General features: G+C 37.7%; 1 protein-coding gene across 2 annotated transcripts in view; it reads left to right on the top strand.

Annotated features, from left to right (window-relative positions):
* Positions 1 to 22,715, top strand: part of PDE4D (phosphodiesterase 4D) — a 159,734-nt gene that overhangs the window by 67,482 nt on the left and 69,537 nt on the right. For both annotated transcript variants that reach the window (XM_069000889.1, XM_069000890.1), the window contains exons 3-5: positions 2,470 to 2,506; positions 4,657 to 4,730; positions 5,543 to 5,592. In XM_069000889.1, the coding sequence (XP_068856990.1) occupies positions 2,470 to 2,506; positions 4,657 to 4,730; positions 5,543 to 5,592 (161 nt within the window). The remainder of the gene's footprint in view (positions 1 to 2,469; positions 2,507 to 4,656; positions 4,731 to 5,542; positions 5,593 to 22,715) is intronic.

The following is a 22,715-nucleotide window of genomic DNA, read 5'->3' as shown; positions in this document are numbered from 1 at the left end:
TATATCAAATTACTACTGAATCATGCCTCTTTTAAAGAATAGCAAGCTACAGTATGATATCAGTGTTCTCCAGTGAAATGCAGTCCAGAAGCAGCTCAAGTAGAATCAAGATTAAAAATGAGAAAAGTGGGATCATGTTATTTTACATAAAAGAAAAATATGATCCTCCAGGGCAGAAAGCCAAGAATATGTAGCTGTTGCCTTCTATAAGTGCTTCAGCATTCAAGGGGTGGCAAACAGGGGCTAAATGGGAAGAAGAAGAGGTTCCATCTACAATAAGGCAGCCCACAAGAGATTTTGAGGAGGACAGTCTAATCTTCATACTTTTTGCCAGTCTGAATTTAGCAGTTAGTAACTATGTTTCAGGAGTTCCCTAGAATTTTGAGGCACTGATGCATATTTTGTGCATTTGTGTCATATATTGGGCATTCAGAGTCTTTGCCGCTGACAGGTGCTAGAAGGAACTATCTCCATGTCTCCACTGTCTTATTTACAGGTAGAAACAATTTAATATTTTTGTTCTTTGTCCAGTGCTGCTGCTACCTGTAAACACTTTCATCTTCAGAACTGTGCCCTTTCATAATTTCCAAACAAGGGATTAGACTAGATCAGTAAAAAATGGGTTTATGTTTTGAGCTGTGCCCCTTTAAGCGTTAAAACAGAAGCAAAAACGGAGTAGCTCTATGCAAATAATTAAAATATCCTTTATAAAAGATAAGAAATTAAAGTACTACTGAGAAACATTTAAGCCAGCTGTCACATATCAGATAATGCCATTTCACAGAACTTGAAGACAAAGAGCATAATTTTCCTGGAAGTGAAGTAGCATAGTCACACTCTGGCTCTTTCAGTGGAGAGCAGGATAAAAAAAGGAAAAAGGTATTTGGCTTATCTTCTGCTAAAGCCTTTGTGTAATTCATTAAGCAACCCTTATCTAAAATTATAGTGTAGGGCATTTGCTAATGTTTTCATGACCCAGTGAAAACATAAAGAGGCACTAAACCCAGCTGGTCATTAACTCTCATTAATGCTCTAGAATGATTCACGTTGTCTATTATCCCCGACTGGATTTGACTTCACTGAGCAATTGAAGTGCCATGGAGGACATGTTTCTTTTGGCTTGTTCTGAGAGTCAGACTTACATGCTTTCCATCCAGTGGGGGACTGTGGTTTCACCTGAAGCAACACTCTATTCTAACCACTCCTGCAAAGATTTTGTTCAAAGTGCAGATTTCTTCCACATAGTGTTTAAAAATCCATTCTTCCATTACAAAAGGAATAAAAGAGATGGTAGTAAAAATGGTTACAGAGTTATTAAACATTGTGATAATCTTTAATATTGGGGAGTTTTGTTTCATCCTTGCAGACTGATTGTACAGTGCTACAGATTGCACATACTGCTTTTTAATTAGGTTTTTGCAATATCTGCAAACCATTGCTGTCTTGTGGACAGTATATAGATAATAAGAAGAATGTTGTAGCAAGTCAAACACAAATCACATTTCTCCATTTATCAGCTTTTTTCTAATTAGATTTTCATGGTCTTGAAATCCAATGTTAAAAACTCATTATTTTATGCTTAAACTTAAATAACATTAAAACAACACCAAATCAATGATAGTTTCTGTTAGAAGTTGCAACTTGTAATTTATCATGATAAATTCACTGCAGGAAAGTACAAGAAAATTAAAAGCAGAGTCATATTGGATTTTTGTCTTTGGAAAATTTATTTTCACCTTAATTGCTGCCATATACTGGATAGGATAACTGAAAAGGCGAAGTTTTCCCTGTCCCTATTTTTTGACTCTATATCCTTAATGCTGCAGATGCTACTTTTATGCCCCTCAGTCTACTTGTTTACAGGACTATAGTTTTTGACAAGCATTTCAAGTGGCAGTTTTCCGTGCTCAAGAGAAGCAACCCCACTTTCTCTTCCTGCCTTTTGCCCTGTAGTGTCTCATCCTGGCACCTTGTCCATACCTCGCCCCCGTGGAGGTGACATTGCCACAGCAACAGCACACCCTTAGTCATACACCCCATAACTACAGAAGTCTCAGTCAGTTTGGTAGTTTTACTAGGTTTTTATTCATCTGCAATGTGCTGCCCCACCATCCCCCTCTTCAGTCCTCACAAGCCTGCTGGAAACCCTAATTGGAGTCACTTTTGGAGTGTTCATTGCCATCCTTTGGGATGAAATGTCTGTAGATTAGTCCTGGGTGGTCAGTCACCTACCCACCCCACAGCACAAAAACTGGCTGGTCTGTCAGCCTTCCCACAGACTTGCCAGGCAGTTGGGCAATACCTAAGTTGATATTTGCTTTTCAAAGAATGCGTGAAGCAATAATAGAGTGTAACTGTAGAGGAATAAAATTGGAGTTACCTATACTGCATTGTAAAACCTGATTTTCTTGCTGTTAAAGCAGCAAATTTTTGGAAATACCTAACTTATAACTCTGCTTATTTTTTCAGACACGGAGATGACTTGATTGTGACGCCGTTTGCTCAGGTAGGCACAACATTGCCGTATTTCTCACACGGTCTTGTAATTTAAAGACAAAACGGCCAAACCAGTTGTTTTCTGTTGTTGATATTATATGTTTGCTTGAAAGAAGAAAAAGTGTCTCAACAGAAAGTCATAAACCTCCCACTCTGTTATCTACACCTCTCTTTCTTAACGCTTTTTGATTATCTGCAATGTTGAAGGGCAACAGCATGATAAACACCTTTGATCTCTTTCCAAATACTGTAACAGGCAGTCATGATTAAGACGAATCTCTGATTCCTGTTATTCCCTTATTTTTCTAATTATAATTTCTCCATCTGAACATCTTTTATGCATTGAGTACAATGAGATTTTTAGACATGAGATAAATTTTATCCAGAACACTTATGTTCCTTTACAAAACCAGGTTTTCTTTTTGTATTCAGGTTCTGGTTTATACAATATCAGCTCAAAATTCTTTATAATTCAGATAAAAATGCCACAGTTTTTCACAATAGTGCTGCCTTATAAAGTATGGAAAGTTAACATTGCTATTCCTTGAACTCATGATGATGGGTTTTACTCCAAAACAGATAGGAATGGTAGTCAAATAACTGTAATTATGAAGTCATATGTGATTGAAGGTGAATGAAAAGAGAAAGGTAGAGTCACACAGCAGTCTCAAATAAGAATAAAGTGGCAGCTTCAGCCACACTATGCAGGTTGCTTTGGTCGAATAATAAGCTGTTAAAAGAATATTAATTTAATAGTTTATTATATATTTAATTATCTTGTAAATTGAGGTAGTGTTTATGAGACTCGATCAAGTCCTTAATATTAATAAAAACATCATCTTTTATTAGCAAAGAAAATATTAAGCAAGGGCCTTCTATAAAAGTAGTCTGAAATCTCCACTGTATGCTGAGCATGCAAATTTGATGACATATATAATTGGTTTTAATCCATACTGAATTAAAAGTAAGTCAGTTTGCTTTCTGATTTTTGAAAAGCAAAATATAAGGAAATGAATACTGTTTAGCTAGACAAATGTATTTTATATTATCTTAACTCATTTGTAAATTACCTCCAATAGCTTGAACACTTCTTGAATACTTTCTGTTACAAGCTTTCATTAATTTACTACTTTTTCTTCAGTGTCCTACCTTCTTCCTACCTCCTGTATAAATTTAAGGTGCTATGAAAAGAGGGTTGTGCACTCCTCAACTCAAATCTCTGAAATCCAGCTTCCCATTGCTGCTTTTGTTATTCTTCACCAGGAATCCAGCCCAGTCTGGACTGAGAAAATAAATGGTCAACTTTTGCAAGGACACACCAATGATTAGTGCTGCTGCTTTCTCCTACTTCCAGCCTAGTTCCAACTAACTCTTAGTTCCTCTCTGACATCATCTGAACTACCTCTCCCCTGATGGAGAGGTTCATCTTATTACCCTTACATGGCACAAAATTTGTTGAGTGTTATTCAACTGCCTTCAGAAGGGAATGCCTCTGCCACTTACAACAAGACACTCTCTGCTGCATTCACTCTCTGCTGTCTTGCATGAAATTAAGTCCAGAAAGGAAGTAGTTCATCTGTATTGCCTTTCCCAATGCATAAAACTTGTAAGAGCCTGCAGACTTTTCCGTCCTTCTCTGGGGATGCCTTCCCCTTTCTCTGGCCTTCTGCACTAAGTCCCCAGGTCAACTGTGCCTCCTAGAGAAGACACTTTTACTTTTCCTGGCAAACTGGACAATCTCATTTCCTTTGTCCTTCAGAGTTTATGGGGACTGAACTGAAAATGATTCTGTAATTATTTCTTATGCATGACGTATTAGACTTGAATGGGCTATTATCTTCCAAACTCAAATGCTTTTATTGTTACTTTAAAGAAGTAAGTAGTATTTTGTAAAAAATTCCTCCTCTGCAAGTCAGCCTGCCTTCAAACAGATAATGAGTTGTTTATGAGGGGAACAGAAAAAGAGAAATAAACTACTGCCCTTCTATTACTGACATAATATTCTTAAATGATAGCCAAAGGTTCCAGACTAACAAGCCCAGGAAACCTTTTACAGTGGTTTTGCAACGTGCTTTCCTTTTTCTTTCAGCACAGTGGAGCAAAGATAGATCAGTCTCACTTGTGCAGAAATTTATACTGAAACCACTTTTTTTGTTCCAGGTTCTGGCCAGCCTGCGTACTGTCCGGAATAACTTTGCTGCATTAACCAATTTACAAGACCGGGCACCCAGCAAGTGAGTGTCATTTTTTGGCCACTGAACTTTTTGCAGTGATACTTTTTTAACGTAAACTAAGAAGACAAACAGATGTTACAGATTCACTCTGTTCCACCAAACCTGCATGAAACAATGATGAATAAGTTTATTAATCCCCTGAAGGTGTTATATTTGGTAGCTGAGACAACAGCTCCCTTGCCTTCTAATAGATCTTGCATTGCTGTCCTTGCATAAACTTGGAGCAGGTTTTTGCAACTTACATGATTTTCAATAAAGTAGTCATATGTCTAAGATTATTCAAAGATGATCACTCAGGCACAATTTGAGTCTTGCAAATGAAACAGAGTGAGCAGAGAGCTGCACTCACTGAGAGCTGCTTGCGTGATCTGAACCTAGAACTCTACCTAACTCATCCAAGGTAGTGATACCCTAACTTACCCACAGTAGTCCATAACTGTAAATGAGCCATTATAAATATGATCTTTCTCCAGTCATGTTACAGCATCACAGTTAACACTAATGTTAGTTACACTGGCAAATGTAGTGAAGTAATTTCCTTCAGCCAAAATACACATCTTGAGAGCTAGAAGTAATTAGCATTTCAAAGAAAAGAATGTCTTTGTAAATGTTTATAAATCACATTTCAAACTATGTATAAGCTCTAGGTGTGATTAGGCAGGCTTTTAGTAAACCCGTAAGTTCCCAAAATATTACTGCCCTGGAGTTCCCAAATAAATTCCCAGGTAATGTATTATCTGTTATATTGTTCAAGGTTTCAGTCATCTGTGAGTTCATCAGGCTTAAAACTTTTCTCATTTCCTTTTTAATAGACGATCACCAATGTGTAGCCAACCATCTATTAACAAAGCAACTATAACAGGTAAGAAGAATTTATTTATAAAAGCATCTAACTGAAAAATGCATTTTATAGTAATTATTGTATATTGCTTCATATCCTTATATCTGTTTTATTAAAGAGGTTTTGAGTCACATAGTGGCTCAAATTGGTGACTTTTAGTGTTCTATCATATTAACTTCTGATTTCTATTTCATTATTCCAGTTTTAAGTTCTTTCCCAATTCTTTTTCTTTTTATACTAGTGTGTGACTTTGTCATGAATACTTAGCAACTTTTTGCAAGGAAATCTAGTAGAAAAAGCTGATATGATGAATCCATTGATCTTTCTTTTTGGGACATAGAGTTCTGTAGCTATACAGACACAAAGCCTTCACATTAAAAGTGCTTATGCAATGAGGAGAAATTTTCAAAACTGACTTTTCTGATGTAGAATGGTAAATCCTATTTCTATAACATTTGTATGAGGGGAAAAAAATCCTTTTAAAAGATAATATTATTTCTAAGGAAACATTGACTTAAAAACAAGACTAACAGTGTAACAGTGTAAATTACATTAATATTTTGGAAAATTTTACCCCACACTACTTTTGGTTATCTTTATGACAACTTGGTCTTAGGTGTCTTTATGGGAATACACTTTTCTGGACCCTGTATTTTTTATATCATGTTAATTCACAGGTTCTTACACTGTGTAATTTTCCAGGTAGTTACTTTCTCTATCATGTTCTGGCAGAGTGAAAGAGCATTTGCTTTTCTTCTTGATGAAAGTATACTTACTAAACAGGCAAATTATTATTTAAACCAGAAACACAATTTTCCATAATTTTCAAAATATCTCATCTTTTTAATTGAATTATACATTCATATCTCTAGGAAAAATGGTACTTCAGCAATTTTGAGGAGATGTGTGGCTTTTCAATGTTGAATAGTTTCTGCTTTTAGGCTCTGGAATGTGTTCAAATCAATGGGTTTTTTCAACTAACCTCTCCCAATATCCATATTTACCTTAAAAGGACCCAGTCTTGGCAGTGCTGTATAGTTTTATTCTCCTAGGAACTCATCATGCAGTATGAGCATTTGTGTGTAGGGCTCATCAGGGAACAGAAGGTTAAGTCTTTAAATCTATTCTATTAACAGAAAGACATCATGTTAATTAAATATTAGAAGATACAGATATATATGTAGATAAATTAAATTAATGATCATTTGTTAATATATTTCTTGAAGAGATGATTTTGAGCATTGGTTTCAAATTGCTCTCTATAAGCCATTTCAGTTATGAATATTATATCTATTTTTGATTTTTTGATTTGTCTCACAGCAGAGTAATCCAGAAGTATTTAAGCTGGAGATAGAGATACTCAAAAATATGCCTCTTTCTTCAACTCCAAGGGACTAACTTTAGAAAACTTGTAACAGTAAAATTCATGACACTAAAAGGAAATACAGTATCCAAAAGAGAAGATGTGTATGCAGGTGAACACTCTTACATGTTCTCCCACAGCTATTTGCCATAGGTCAGCTTCTTTTCTCCAGCAGGACCCAAGACACTCTCGGTAGGAAGATGTTTTGCTTTTTAAATCCTCCCTGGTCTGAAGGTTTCCATTCATTTAATCCGCAGAGTATACTCTACATGTCAGCCATAAATCATCTGAAATTTTAAAATTTAGAAAGAAGGTACTACAGTCAGCTCTCCAATTAATCTAGAAAATTATTCTTTGCCAATAAATTCAAAGGCAGCAAGAAAAGGCAAAGAACAGTAAAAATAATTTAGTCTAATTTAGTTTAATCTGATTTCTCAGAAATGCTGCTGGATTTGCTGTGCCCAAATTATGCACTGAACTGGATGATCTGGGGCCTGTGTGCACTGGATATAAGTGGTTGAAAGATTTTAATGATATAGCAAAGATATTAAGTCACTATAAACATGAAAATGGCTACAATTAATTTTGACTGTTGAATGGAGATTGCGGCTGGATACTATTTTGCATGAAAGGGTTTGCCCGTTCTTAGTTATGAGCTGGTTTTGATATTTCCATGGCAACAAATTTCATGGCAAAGGTGCAGAAATATGCATAGGTTTGTTCTTGGGGCATATAGAATTCTAGTAAAACATGTTTACAGCAGTATGTTAAGAAGGAAGATATATTAAAAACCCTTCTGCTATTTCAGAGAATAATTGAAAACACTTTCAGATGCTTTTTGAATTCTTGTGAGGAATGTTCAAAATGTAACTTATACAGACCTTTCCTGCTAAGAAATCCTCCTGGTTGTGCTGTTGTGTCATGAAGTATCCAGACCAATACACCAGCCAGGGTAGAGTCTCATCATGTCATCCAGATGGCTCAGCTTGCAATTTCAGCAAGAACTGATTGACAAGGTAGCAAACTAGGTGACTGGAGCGCACAGTGTCACTAAGCTGTATTGATGATAAAACAGAAAACAGACACTTAAGATGGAGATTTTTATGTTGCTAAACTTCCTGGAAGATGTGTCTTTGGGAAGTTTCTCTCTGAGGAAAGGGATGATCACAGAAGGGAACTACTGCAGAAGATACAGGGAAAACAACAAAGGAAGGACAAAAAGCTATCTGGTAAAAGCCAAGAGCAAAATTGAAAGAACAAACTAAAAAAGCAAGAGCAAAATTCTCTTCTTTGCTCTTTTAAGAATTCACCATGAGGCATAAATCTGTGACAAAATACCTTAGCAAAAAAGTAAGAAACTATGACATTGAGAAGAAACACAGGAATCATATGTTCAAATTCTTAGAAGCAACAGCTACCATGGTAGCCTTAATATTTGTGGTGATTTTTCAGTGTAAATATATAGAGATTGGTGATCAAAATAAAGTCTTTTCTAGTCAGTATATCCACATGAATCCCTTTTGGAAGCTGTGTTGAAAGAAGCTAATGAATATCAATGATATACTTGAAGTTCATTATCAGAAAACTATGCTCTAACGTGCTGAGTGTTCCTTTTGCAGAGAAATTAGGGGGTAGGAGATGGGAGCTTTTCATGTAACAACAGAATTTTTAGATGCCACTTTTCATACTTGCTTTAGACTCTAGGGTGTAAATATCTGTTTTAACTATAGTTAGTGTGAATAAGTAGAAATTAAAGCTTACTTCTGTTAGAAGTCTTCAAAGGGATATTAATTCCCTACAAATGCCTCTCTCCCATGACTGAGACTAGCCTGGAATAACTCAGTTTGCTGAACAGTTCTCCCATGCTTGGTGTTAAGTACTTCAACCAAAAGAGGGGTTTCTCTCACTATGAAACATACTAGTGTTTAATTTCAAACTGACAGTAATTCTTTTAACACGACCAGTGAAATATAAATACTTTGTTTTCCAACAAATGAGACTATCTGTGACTCAGGGATTGAGCTTGCCAGTTTTATACTACAATTCTGTCCACTCATCCAGTCCACACTTCCAGAGTTTGCTTATGAGGATATTGTGTCGAAGGACAGTGTCGAAGGCCTTGCTGAAGTCACTGCATGAGACCTCAGCTGGAGTACTACATCAAGATCTGAGACCCCCAGCATAAGAAAGACTTGTACCTTCTTGAGCCAGTCCAGAGGAAGCCAGGAAGATGATCAGAGAGGGCTGGAGTACCTCTCCTGTGAGGAGAGGCTGATAGAGTTGCATTGCTCTGTCCAGAGAAGTGCAGGTTCCAGGGTGATCTTATTGGAGCCTTCAAGTACATAAAGGAGCCTACAGGAAAGCTGAAGAGGGACTCTTTACAAGGGTTTGTCATGACAGGACAAGGGGAAATGGATTTAAGCTGAAAGAGGGCAGATTTAGATTAGATATTAGGAAGAAATACTGAGCGGTGAAGCACTAGAACAGGTTGCCTAGAGAAGTTGTGAATGCCTCATCCCTGGAAGTGTTTGAGCAGGGGCTTTGAGCACTCAGAACCTGGTATAGTAGAAGGTGTTGGAACTAGATGATCTTTAAAGTCTCTTCCCACCCAAATCATTTTATGATTCTATGAATTCTAAGAGTAGAGAAAAATATTTATATTTTGCAGTCCAGAGCATATTCAGATTTAGCTTCCATTGAAATCCCTCCATCTGATCCATGAAGTTCAGTAACCAAGCAGCAATGTAGATCTCCTTTGTTTTAGGTAGTTTCAGCTATTTCAGTTTTGCTAAACAAGCTCACAATTTTTTCAACAAGTGTTTTAAATATAGGATTGATAATAATCAGCTTTAATGGAGTTGAACAATTCTAGTGGAATTGAACCAGTTCCCCATCATTTCTTTGAAAAGCACTTTAAAGTGACCTGTATTTTGTTTTCTTAAACAATCAACAATATTTTTCATAAATAAAACAGATTTGGAAAACAGCCATATTTCCATCAGGTACTCTTTTCAGTTAATCATTAAAGGTCATGATAAACAGAGAGTTATCTCACTTATAGCCTTGTTAGCCACAACACAGACAAAATAATATTGCTTAGTGAGGTACAGGGCCCAAGTTACATTCAGACTGAAATTCATTCATCCATCCCCTGACCTATAGTAAGTAAGAGGTATGCATCTAACACGTAAGGCATTGGAGAGACGGGAGTCTGCTCCCCACCCAGACTGTCACAGTCACTTCCTCATCTTTGGGGGTGAATTAGCAGCTTCATCCCTTGCACATGCAGAGTTTGTGAGCGTTTGATACCAATGAATGGAAGCCATATTTGCTCACATTCAGAAAAAGTTTCTCAGTGTCATAGCTGTTGCAGCACTTTCATGTGCTACAGTGGAAAAAGAAACCGCTTAAAAGGAGTCATTTAGTAAACTGTTTTTCCTTTTCAAAAAGAATTGTCTCCAGTTCAGCTCCATTAGTTTAAGGAAGAGGTTGTTATTAACATGATACAGCTATGAGGGATTGCTGAATACTTTATCCATCTTGATAGTTGCAAAACTTTTCTAACTGAAAGACTTCAAATGAAATCTATACTCTTTTAGTGTCAGTGGGTTTGTAAGACAGTGATTATCCTTCTTGAGGCAGAACAGCAGGAAGAGGACTGATGTAGTTTTGAACCAGATAAGGTGTTCATGTATCATCTCACATTCAAGGAAGTGAATAAAACCAGGGTACAAAATAGAATACTCTCTATATTTGAATAGTGCCCTTCAGCACTGATACCTCATAGGTAAGTATGTAAACTTTCATAAAATGGAAAGTTAAACAGAGAAGTATAAGTCATAGTTTACAACATTCCTGTCAAGAATGCCCATGTAATTAAAATTAACCACCCAAATCAAAAATTAGAAAATAAAAGTAGATGTTTTGCAGTGTGTAGACAACAACACTTGGCCCTTACGTGTGAATTTCATTTTTCAACAGTCTGTTTTAGTAGAAATATTTGGTGGTTACTAAAGTGCATAGAGACTAGAATGCATCATAGAGCTGACCTCTGCTTGTTATCTTCATGTAGCACTTCAGGTTACTTTTTCATAAGACTGCAGTGTAGTACAGCCTTGATTTTGTTACAGACTCACCCATTTTGGAGTTAGAATAGGGATCCATTTAAAAATAAAACCTGAGAGGCATTACCAGTCTTCACATCAATAGTCTGTTATGCAACCCCGCATAAATCTTTGCTTCTTACTTTTAAATTGGTCTCATATTTTGCTGCATCAATAAAAGTCTTTGTATCACCATTTCACCCAAACTGTCCACTTCACTGGAAAGAGAGGGTCACAAGCTTCATGTGCTTCTCCTCCTTTCATCCTGTGTCAGTTACAGGCACTGGTAGTGTAGCGCAGGAGAGAACGGTACATGACCCCAGGCTGTACTTGTTGTATTCATAAGTGCAGTAGAACAATTTAAAAGAGTGAAATGTGGTTTGCTTTTTAGGAATGAGTTGCAAAAAATCAGAAAGAAAAATAAGACTCTTGCCTATGTAATTTTTCTCATTCCTATTACAAATGCTGTCCTTTGTCTGATGAGTATAGAAAATAAAACTGAAGCAGATGTGGTTTCTGGTATGACTGCTGGATGCAGTCTGAGTGTACCTTCTTTTCACATCTTCATCCAGCATCTGACATTTCTGATCAGGGACACATTATCATCTGTCCAATTCAAAAGTTATATTTGAAAGTAGATCTTTTTTTCCTTTAATAGATTACTGAAAAACTGGCTTATTCAAACCTATTCACTTTCCTGAGTATCCATTTGAAAAATTAAGGGCTACATTGAAATCACCCGTTAAAGTGCAAGGTTCTACTTTTATTATATGCAGGTGCCTGAGTAAGGAGCCTGAAAGCAGCAGTGAATCAGAGCGACCAGAAGCCATGGTCAGACAACCCTGGAGAAAAGCTACAACAAAGCCTCCCTTTTCTGTATTTTCTCTGTCTGACCTCATGTATTTTGCTTTGCATTCTGCAAAATGACTCATCTTCAGGTGAAAGGTGTAATGCCAGGTCTGGTGGTAGGAACATCCACTTGTGCCTACTGTGCTTTCTCAGGAACTAGTATTAAAAATTTCAAGAATAAGCAATGCCTAAAGGTCAGCCTTCTGCTCTCAGGCCAGAAGTTACAACATATTCATGCAAAAAGACCTCTTTTTCCAATGTTAGGTAATTCAGCTCAGAAAATATTTGGTAGTGGGAACTAGGAAGCATGGAAGCAACTGATTGGCATACAGTCAGGTATTTAGACATCCCCCTGTGCTTCACGCTTCCAGTTGGCTGTCTTGGTATCAAATCCCTCTGAAGAACCACAGGCATTCATTATAGTCAGGGGAGGCAAGCAGGTGTCTCAGGGATTGCACGGTTCTGCAGAGGCCCTAAACCCCCACACTGCCTCTGCAAAATCTTGGAGTTACCCAATGGACGTTAATTTGGTGTCACTGTCCATGAGAGAGACCAGCATTAGGCAGCATCGTCCCAAACATTCTGAAGTATTCTCTACCAGAAACCCGTCAGGGAAGAGCTGCAGCAAAATTTTACCAAATTTGACCTTGGGATTTTGGGAGGAATGATGGGAGGCAATGAAAGAGCCAGTAGTTCTTACTGGAGAACTTTCACTTGAAATGTTAAATGTGACAGGGTATGACTTTAAAATTCCCTACTCAAACCCAAATCATAGTACTCAGACAGGTTTTCAGAGCTTTATGACTGTTGCTTTCTGTTAACAGAATTGGAAAATATATGTGTTTTTGTCATAGTCCTTAATCAGCTCACAGTTAACAAGATTCATCTCTGTCCTGAGTAGAGGCAAACTTTATTTGTACTAGGAAAATCTTGATTTTATTCCCATTATGATGATATTCTGAGTTAATGAAGTAGCTGTGGTCACATGCATAAAGTTTTAGTTGTTATGGAGTATTAAAAAATTATTCCCAAATATTTACATTAAAATGCTAGCATGAAATTGCCAATCTGATTAATTATTCCTTCTGCCCACAGTATTTTAAATTAATTTCTGTGGCTGATATTTATATTTGAACATTTAAACTAGATATGAAGTTGGACGAATGTTAAGCCAAATCAAAAATAAAGATGAGAGACAAAAACTTAAGGTAGTCTCTCCTAAATCATAGGATACTATGTTAAAAATAAAAGGTTTATTTCCCTAATTATAATGAGCAAGGCAGGATTATATCCAAGTGAGTGAATTTTGCCCCTAGGTAGCTTACTACTATGCTAAAAAAATGTGAATTAAATCAGGAGTGTATTACAGAAATGACTACTGGATTAGCAAGCATTTACAAATTACCCTTCTATTAAGTCATATGATGATAGCTTACTTAGTGCACATACTGTAGAACTATTGACTAATTAGTGTTTAATTTAAGGTGTGCAAAGAGGACTAGAATAAAAAGCCTAGGAAGAAGTCTGTGCCATAGAAATGAAGGAGAAAATCAAACAAGAGTTTCCAAACCTGGAAACCTGAGCTAACTAAATGTTATCACTGGGATTTGGGAAGCTCCAGCAGATGACAGTAGGCAACTAATGGGAAAGAAAACAGTATTTGTTTGGGGAAGAGTCTTTAATACTGTTGTGGTATCATTATTGTAGATGTGGTTGGTTTTGCTATTAATGTTTGGTAGGTTTTGTAGGTTTGAACCCTAATTTTCAAAGAGAAAAAGAAAAATAAGAATTTTGTGTAGGTTAATTCTTTTTAATTGGAGTTCATCAAATACAAGCAATGGCAAATGATACATGACCCCCAAACTGTGTTTTGTATTCTCTTTCTGCTTCTTTTCTGATTCCTTTCCAAAAAGGGATCTGTATGATCTATTTCAGCATTTCAGCTGCATAAATATATTTATTCTCCAGTGGCTTCCTCCTTTTTAATTTTTTGAGGGGGTTTGGGGGTGAATCTCAAAACATTTTTGGCGTATCAGATATAAGATAATTTGAATCTCATAAAATTTGATCTCATTAATCTCATCGCATTCTCATCTGTTTGCTTGAATCTCATCATTCTTTGTTCAATCTTCAATTCTGAAAAACTATCACATAAAGGAGGTGGGCAGAGAAGGGTTAGTCCTACAGCAATATATGTTTTTGCAGTTTGAGGTAGTATTTTCAAAAAGCAAGCAGCTAACATAGATTGTATGCATATGACTTTCATACAGGAAAGAGACAGCCATGTGGTTAAACCACATAGTCCTCACATGCTTCTGCTACTTGGAGATGTATGTAAGCATAGATACAGCCATAGATACATATATCAGCCATAGATATTCACAGTATGATATTGTGAAACCAAAATCTGATCACCTTGCTTCTGCTGATTCTCACAATAAAATCTGCAAGGTTTTGCTTTCCTGAGTAAAATCTGAAACTGCAGCACCAACTAGTCTTTCACAACACTTTTCTTTGGTCTAGTGCAGTTCCGCCCTCCTTGCAGATTTATACTCCCTTGAATTCTGTCCGTCATCACCTTTTGTGTTTGGGTTATTTCTTCCTTAGGAGGCAGAGGTGGCTGTGTGATATAATGCAGTGAAAAGCTGTGGTGTGGGAAGACACTAGGAAGAAAAAGGCTCCTTGTAGCATCAGTATACACTCCAAAAAAGAAGGGTACAGTGCTGTTCCACAAATACTGTTCTCTAAACATACCCACTGAAACACAGAATTGATGCTCGGAGGAATAAATGTTGCTTCAAAATTTGTTTGTGCTTCAACAATATGTTTGTGGTAAGACCTGGTGTGTTGAAATACTTGCTAGTTCTACTTTGAAAACTCTTTCCTCCAAAAGAGACGTTGATCTTCTCTATAAAAGAAGGGCTATAAAAATTGCACCTATTTTTCAAGAGTTTCTTTAAAGATTGCTTGTTAAAATAAATAGGTATTTCTACTTCATAGTATACATAGTTTTAGTCATATGCATTTGTTTTTGAAAACTGTGTGCTTTGATAGTTCTGTGAGAGGCCAGTACTGCAAGCATTATTTCCAATCACAGCTCAATCCTGCAGAACTGAATTATAAAACATCTACTACGGCCACATTACCTTTGCAAAATAAAAAAGGTTTACATAAGTATTCTGAAGACTAAAATTCCACAGAATAAAATCAAAATATAATATTTTTTCTTAATGACTGTAGTTCTTTGACTGAAAGTAACGACTCCACCAGTCAAAAATACACCAGAAAAAAAATCCATCTTTCTCCTAAGAGAATGTAATTAGTGTAATTTTTTTACAAGTTCAGGAAGTTGGTGGAAAAGGCAGATTACCATTTTAATGTCTAAGTTACTGATTAGCTCCTCATCTGGCACTGCTTAGACAAGGTTATTTGGAAGCCACTGTTAATATTTCAGTGCAGGGAAAGAGTTTCCCTAGTGCATTCTCAGGCAGCCTTGCAAATGAGAAGGACTACAAGACATATAAATACCCCTCAGCTCATTCTGTTAAGTGAGCAGACACTGACAGAAATGAAGGAGTAAAGTGTGACTTTTCATCCACCAGAATAAATGCTCAGTGTTAGTAAATCCCCAGGCTAAAGCCCACAGTCTCACAGCTTCATGGCTAGCAGATTAGGTTTAGCTATGATCAGATCCCTGGCATGAGTAGCAACGTACATTTAAATAAAACTTATCATATATTTAAAGTTCGTATTAGCCACTTTCCTTTTCAGAAGATTGTTTCCAGCAGTTCTCAAACTGGTCTCTGTGTTGTGTTGCTGGTTGTGCTGCTGAAGAATGGACTGTTGCCAGATGCCAGTCAGGATCATGAAAAAAGGCTTTAGTCTATGCAACCAGCACAGTAAACTAAAGCATAAACTCTTTCATAGATCTATTGTTTGCCACATCTAATGAGTTGTTTAATTGTGAAATTGTTTAGCAATTTAGGAACAGGACTCAGAAAATAGTGTTCTTGACTTTGTTTACTTCATACAGTCTGTTCTGTTAGCTGAGGTTGGAAACAGAAATTGTTCTTTAGAGGGGCAGGGGAAGGGGGGAGGGGGTTTGGTATTCTGTAAAGACTTTCTCCATGAAGGGAATGTTATTCCACTATTTCTATCTGGCCATATTTCAAGGCTTCAATTTTCACTTCTTGCCATTACAGAAACTCCTGTAATACAAAAACATGGCTTCAGTGTTACTAATACTTCGGAAATGCGTAGCTGAGAATAAATGTCAGGCTCTCCTATGAAGTGGAAATGTTAGCACAACAGATTGTAGTCCATCACAGCTTTAAATGGGAATGGAATTTCAAGGCTACTCCTAAGGCAAAGAACATGAATCAGTGGTTGTCTTTGTGCATGAGTCTATTAAGTGGATTTATCAGAAATACCCAGCTAAAAATTACATTTGAGGAAATAAATATCCTCCAGCTACTAATTCTGGGGGCAAAAAGTTTAACTTGGCTTCTAATTTCTAAATTGTCTTACTTTACTTTTTTTAATATATTGTTATCCCATCCTGAAACACTATACGTATTTACTTCATATGGGTTGTTACCTCCCAGTTCAATGTTCTACTACTTTCATATTAGACTCAAAATCATTACAAGTCTATTTTTTAAAATATACTAATAAGAAGAGTAAATTTTTACATTTTATTTACACCTGTAAGTGCACAGACAAAGCACTTTATATGGCGTAGGGACTGTTTTCTGATAGTCTTTGCTGCTATATTGATCATCTTAAGTGGATTCTATGTCCTAGACAAATAGAAATCTTATCTCATCTGAAAGAGTTACACAATCAGAATTTTTTTTTGTAAGCTTAGACTCAGAAAACTCCCAATAACTTTTGAATTTCTTTTGGCATCTATACACAAAGACAAATACATTACTTTCCCAGAGCCAGAGACTCTTGAGTTCATCACAGGCAGTAGCAATGGACTTCTGCCATAAAACTCCACACTCAGAGCTGACAGTTCTACTAGATCTTAAAACTATTGCACTCAATATAAACAGAATTCAGGCAAAGTTGTTCTCCAGTATTCTGTTGTTAACATTATGCATGAAGCTTAACCATTTTTTAAAAGTTTACTTTAATGAGTAGAAATCTGGGTTTCATTTCCCTCATTTCTGTTACTGCTCTTGGTTTGACTGTCCACTCTGAGATTGAAGGAACAACCCCAGTGAGTAGAATTTGATTAAGCTTTTACAGGCCTGGCCAAGATTTGACTTAATTTTTGCATTTCTCTTTCTCTGGATTTTCACCTTGCTACACAGGTGGCATGAATGATACCAGTCCTGTCACAACTCCCCACCTGGTACTACTGTGGTTGTTTTCACTGAAAAAGCTGATGGCTGGCCTGTATTTCCACCTTAATTGCTGTGTCTGGAAGAGTGACGACAAGAGGCCAATTTTAAAAATTAAGAAATTTAGTTGTGGCCTTAGGGAGCTGTCTGTAAATGGATTAAGCCTGCTTGCCGCAAACCATTTTTGACAGTTTTTTCAGTCGTTTTTAAGCAAAGGCCAAGTGTAGCTTAATTCTGTTGATGCAGCAGGACATTTATAACACATCTGACCTTCTGAAGAAGAATCACTATTTTGAATAATGTAGATATAGGACAGGCTTTGTTTTTCTATCTCCTCCCTTACATTTTCTTCATTCTTGCAAGACACAGCTGCCACCATAACCAAGAATAATATATGACTATCAGATAAAGAAAATGCTGCAAGATTTCCACTCCTTTCTCTTATAAACTAAACCTGTTTGAGCCCTCTTGGCTTCTGTAGAAATTACTCACTTCCTGTAATTGAAAAAAAGTGCATCTGAAATGAGTGATGTGCTTACTTAGCAGAAAAAGAACATGAATAGTTTATGTATGCTTTTTCTATCTCCTTTCTGGCTTTACCATCCACTTGAAGAAAAGCTTTCTAAAACAAAAGTAACAACGGTTTTTGTGAAGTGCAGATATTACAATGAAACAAAGCAAGCAGCAGCCGGTGTATCTACAGCTCTGCCAGTCTGCTATGCTTTGCTTTCGCAAGTCCATCAAAGTGCCACTTCCCACTTTGTGGGCTGAAGTCATACACAGGGCCAACAGCTGTAATTATTTTGAAAAGTAATGGAGTTTCAAGTGTTTTTGCTAGGACTGAACATTTGGCTCTCACTTCTTGGGTGGGTGGGAGTGCTAATGATTCATTACGTTCACAGTAACAGTACATCCGTTGCAAACTCTGTGCTAAAATGTATCTGACTGCAAAATCAGAAACAATCCAGGAATTGGTATTAGTATGTAAAAAAAACGGGACTTAAATGATGCTAATACATTTCATTCAAAGGGGAATTTTGCTTTAGAGACAGGGACATAAACTGGGGGGTAATTTTATAAAATTGAATTTGTTGTATATTGGACATATGTGTATGTATAGAATATATTGGGGGGGTATAGAGAACACGTGAGGGTAAGGATACATAGTAAAGGTTTGGACAGGAGAGGAAAGCTTGTAAGAACAGATATTTTCAGACATTTATAGTAACAGATGATGAGGATAACTGGCAATCAGCCGAGTCACATGTTATGAGGTACACACCAGACTCACACACTATATGGATGCTGCAGATTGCAGTGTAAATCCCGTTAGATTTAACATCACCAAGCCAGTCTGACAAACTAATCACTGTCCTCCTCTCCCACAGTTTTCCCACTAGCTCAGACTTGGAATGTGTTTCATCTCATAAATTCTCAGAAGGTCTTTTTCCCTTTTGTTTTCTACAACACAGTGTCTGCAGTTTGATGCAATATCCTGCCTGCATATTAGTGGTCTTGACCTCCCAGATGCCACACGCACTTCTAATGCCTGTTCTTTCCACACGGTTTTCCCAGCATCACGTGGAACGTTCAAGCATCACATCCATATAGCTAAAATACTTCTGAAGGAATGTCGACTGCCAAACCTCACGACGTCTAGTGCCAAAGTAACCATACACTCAGGTGCTTCTCATCCTCCTGCTGCTGTAGTTAGGTGGGATGCCATGGAAAACAGATGCTAGTTGTGACATGAAACTGCCATGGAAGGGGAGAGACTCGGCCCCTCAGGGTGAATGTTTTGGACACTTCGGCTGGAAGCCACATTTTTCAAACGTTCAATGCCTTTAGGAAACAACTTTTCTCTGACTCTCGATTGGTGGTGGCGGAGGTTCCGCGGGCCGCCGCCTGCTCAGCCCGTGCTCCCCCGGCACACGCTCCGCCGATGGCGGGGACGAGACCCGGCTTCGGGCCGGGTGCCCGTGTGAGGGGAACGCGGCTCGTCCTGCGCCGGGCGCTGCCGGGGGCTGGGACGGGGCTGGGACGGGGCTGGGACAGGGCTGGACGGGCGAGGCGCGACAAGCGGCGGGACTGACGCCAGCGGGAGCGGGGGCTGTGGAGCGGGGAAGGGACGCTCGGAGCGTCCGTCCCGCTTCTCCGCCCCTCCTGACGCAGGCGGTGCCCGGTGGCATTCCAGATAGGGCACACACAGCCAGAGTTGTGTCACCTACACGGCCCGCGGTTCGAGCTGAGTTCTTACGTTTTTGCAATCTGTGTGGTCATGTCGGTGGACTGTTTTTCGTAGAACCATAGAATGGTTTGGCTGAAAGGCACCTTAAAGAACATACTCTTCCAGCCCCCTACCATGGGCAGGGACACCTCCGACTAGACCAGGCTGCTTACAGCCTCATCCAGCCTGGCCTTGAACACTTGCAGGAATGGGGTATCCATTTCTCTGGTCAACTGGTTCCAGTGCTTCACCACCCTTACAGTAAAGAATTTCTTTCTAACATCTGATGCAAACCTCTTTCCTTTCTGTTTAAAGCTATGCTTGCCCATAATAAAATGCCCTCTCCAGCTCTCTTGTAAGCTACCTTTACATAAACAAAAGCCAGTAAGGTCACTCAGAAGCCGCCTCTTTTCCAGGCTGAACAATCCCAATTCCCTATTCCCTTAGCCTTTCATAGTTAGTTGGATCTTGAGGGAGGGGTTTTAGATGCACCTGTAAATCTGTGTTTCTGGTGAGGAAGAAAGCAAAGTCTCTTAACTGGAATCACCTTAAAAATACACTGTGATAGTAACTGATGCACTTTCATGCAATGTAGAAATAATTTTGTATTTACTTGAATCTTAACTATTAAATATTCTCTAATTCCTCAATATCCCTATAAAGTCATAAAAATCATCAGCAATTTCTCTATAAACTGTCAAAATCAGATGTCAGATGTGCTTTTCAATCTGCAAGTAAATCTCAGCATCTCTGATTCAACCCCATCAAATTTGTAGCTGTTTCAATTAATCTTATTTATGGCTTTATTCCTTTCTTGATGTTGGCTATTTCTAGTGTCCCTACTTCTTAATACATGCTTAAAAATAGGCTTCAAATGAGACAGCATCAGTAGGATGACACTTTCTCTGGTTTAGGCTTTAGTTACACACTGCACATAAGGCATATGTGGGGATAGGTGTACATTTCTAAAGATCTTGGGATGCTGTGCAATGAGTGAGAATTCTGTTCTTCAAGTCCACCCTAATTAGGGTGTTGTACAGCAATAGTGTCGGGAAAGAGGCAAATTTCCCTTGTCTATGATGCCTGAAGAGGCTACCTAAAACAGAGGCTAGACAAGAATAAGGGAATAAAGGTAGGTATTTATTTGAAAGGCCTTCAAAGGTACACCCTGGGGAGCCAGAGGCTACTGCCAAGATGGACCCCAAGATGGACAACAGGTCATGAGTTCTTTGCACTTTTATAAGTTTGGTTCATTTGCATATCAGGGTTAATTCTCCAATTAAAGCTTCAGTTAATGATGTAGTTTCCCCAAGACCACTCCCCTCTTAAGATGTTGGTTTACACATTTTGGGCTTGGGACGGTCTGAGTGTCCCTGGAGAGCAGGGCTGGAGAGGCTTTGTTATGTCTCCCTAGCATGAGAGAGCAGAAGTTAACAGGCTACAAGAAACTTCAGAGTTACACACTAAGAAGTAGAGGATTTGAAAAATATGAAAGTTAAACCCTGAGGCATCATCTAGAACATTAACACGTGATCAAAAAACCTCCTTTCCTCCTACATCTAGAAGTCAGTAATCTGCTTAGAGGCTCTTTTAACTCTGTGTGCCTTTCCTGTTGACTTTGGACATGTCACTGTGATCTCTGCAAATGCCCCTGTTAGCAATGTGAAACAGTTCCCATTTTCAGATTTAAAAGTAGATACTCTATGAGATAGTCTTGAAAATGTAGCTGAAATAAACAGTTTGTTCCTGTCTAACTGTGGCACTCTATAACTGGATTATAACTGAATGCTGCTTAAATTGGCTAGTTTCCCATAGCCTTATGGATGTGGACATGAATTCACTTAAATGAAACACTTTTAAACTAATTTCCCAGAGAGCAGTGGTTGCCCTGAAATGAGAATGCCCCTGTTTGCTGCGTACACATCAACTGTTGTAAAAGACTCTCAGCTTGCTTAGCTCCTATTTAATTTTCCTAGTTACTTTTATAGTTTTCTTCAGCCTAAGTCTATACATCATGTATCTGTTACTATGTATTAATATTACACCTATTTGCTCGATAATCCATAAAATATCTTGGAAATAAGAGTGTTATGCATTAAAAAAAGAGAGAGAAAGAGAGAGAGAGAGAGAATTTACAGGGATGCTTTCAGTATTTCTCCAAAGGGATTTTCCAAATCCCTTTAATGACAAATTTCCTGCGTATAAATACTGTTCTCCATGAAATAACTTGGCTAAGGACAAGGCAAGTGGTATTACCTGTAGTCCTTTATTTGGTGCATAACCTGATTTCATTTACCATAGAAAATCCTTAGACTGTATCAGAACTATTTCAATGTACATTAATTGTTACAGTAGATTTATTGTAATTGAGCTGTCCTTGAAATAAGTTGACTCTACCTTGAATTGTAACATTTGCTGTGTGAATTATTGAATTAGATAGCTAAGTTATAATTAGTTAGTTTAGTTATCTAGTAGTTGTTATTATCATAAATATGCATTATTAGTTTTTATCTTTTGTATTTCTACTATATTTGCTCAAAATATCATAATTCAGGACTATAGTTTTATAAATATAAAGGTATAAGAGCTACAAGGAACGGAAATGTATGTGATTGTTCACTTCATGTAATACAATTTACATTGTTAATACACAAGTAGTATGTATAGTACAGCCTTATCAATATAACTAGAAAATCTATACTGTGATAAAGGCATGAATCACAGAAGCAGAGGTCTGACTGTGTTTCCCTGGACTAGTCAGCCAGCATTGGTGTATAATACAAAATATCAGTCCTTTCTCATTGTCTTTGACTGTCCACTGGCTCCAACCTGAGCTGCTGCGTGAAGGGGTTGCCATTCCGCACAGAGCCTATGGCACAGTCACCTTCAGGGGAGTTTGCACAGGAGATTTCTTGCAACTGGTGCCTCTTGCAAGCATCCTGGATATTCTCATGCTGAAACACCTCTGGTGTCAATGGTGTTTTGAAAGACAACAGCACAATAGCATTTTGCTACCTTTCAGAATCAGGCTCTTAGAAAAACACTCCTGGTTTTTCTAAAAGGATTAACACTTATACATTTATTTGGAAAAAGAAAAAAAAAGAAAATCCTGTAAAAGAATATTGTTGATACAGTGAACTTCGGAAAAGAATGACCACATATATGATTTCTGTACATTTTTCCCTCCATCAGTTCTTTCCTCTGCTAATTTTTAAATCTAGCACAGGATTAACAATTAACATGAGCATCCTAGA

Source organism: Aphelocoma coerulescens, assembly GCF_041296385.1.
Source record: "Aphelocoma coerulescens isolate FSJ_1873_10779 chromosome Z unlocalized genomic scaffold, UR_Acoe_1.0 ChrZ, whole genome shotgun sequence".
Taxonomy (NCBI): Eukaryota; Metazoa; Chordata; class Aves; order Passeriformes; family Corvidae; genus Aphelocoma; species Aphelocoma coerulescens.
This window is presented reverse-complemented; position numbering and strand designations above follow the sequence as displayed.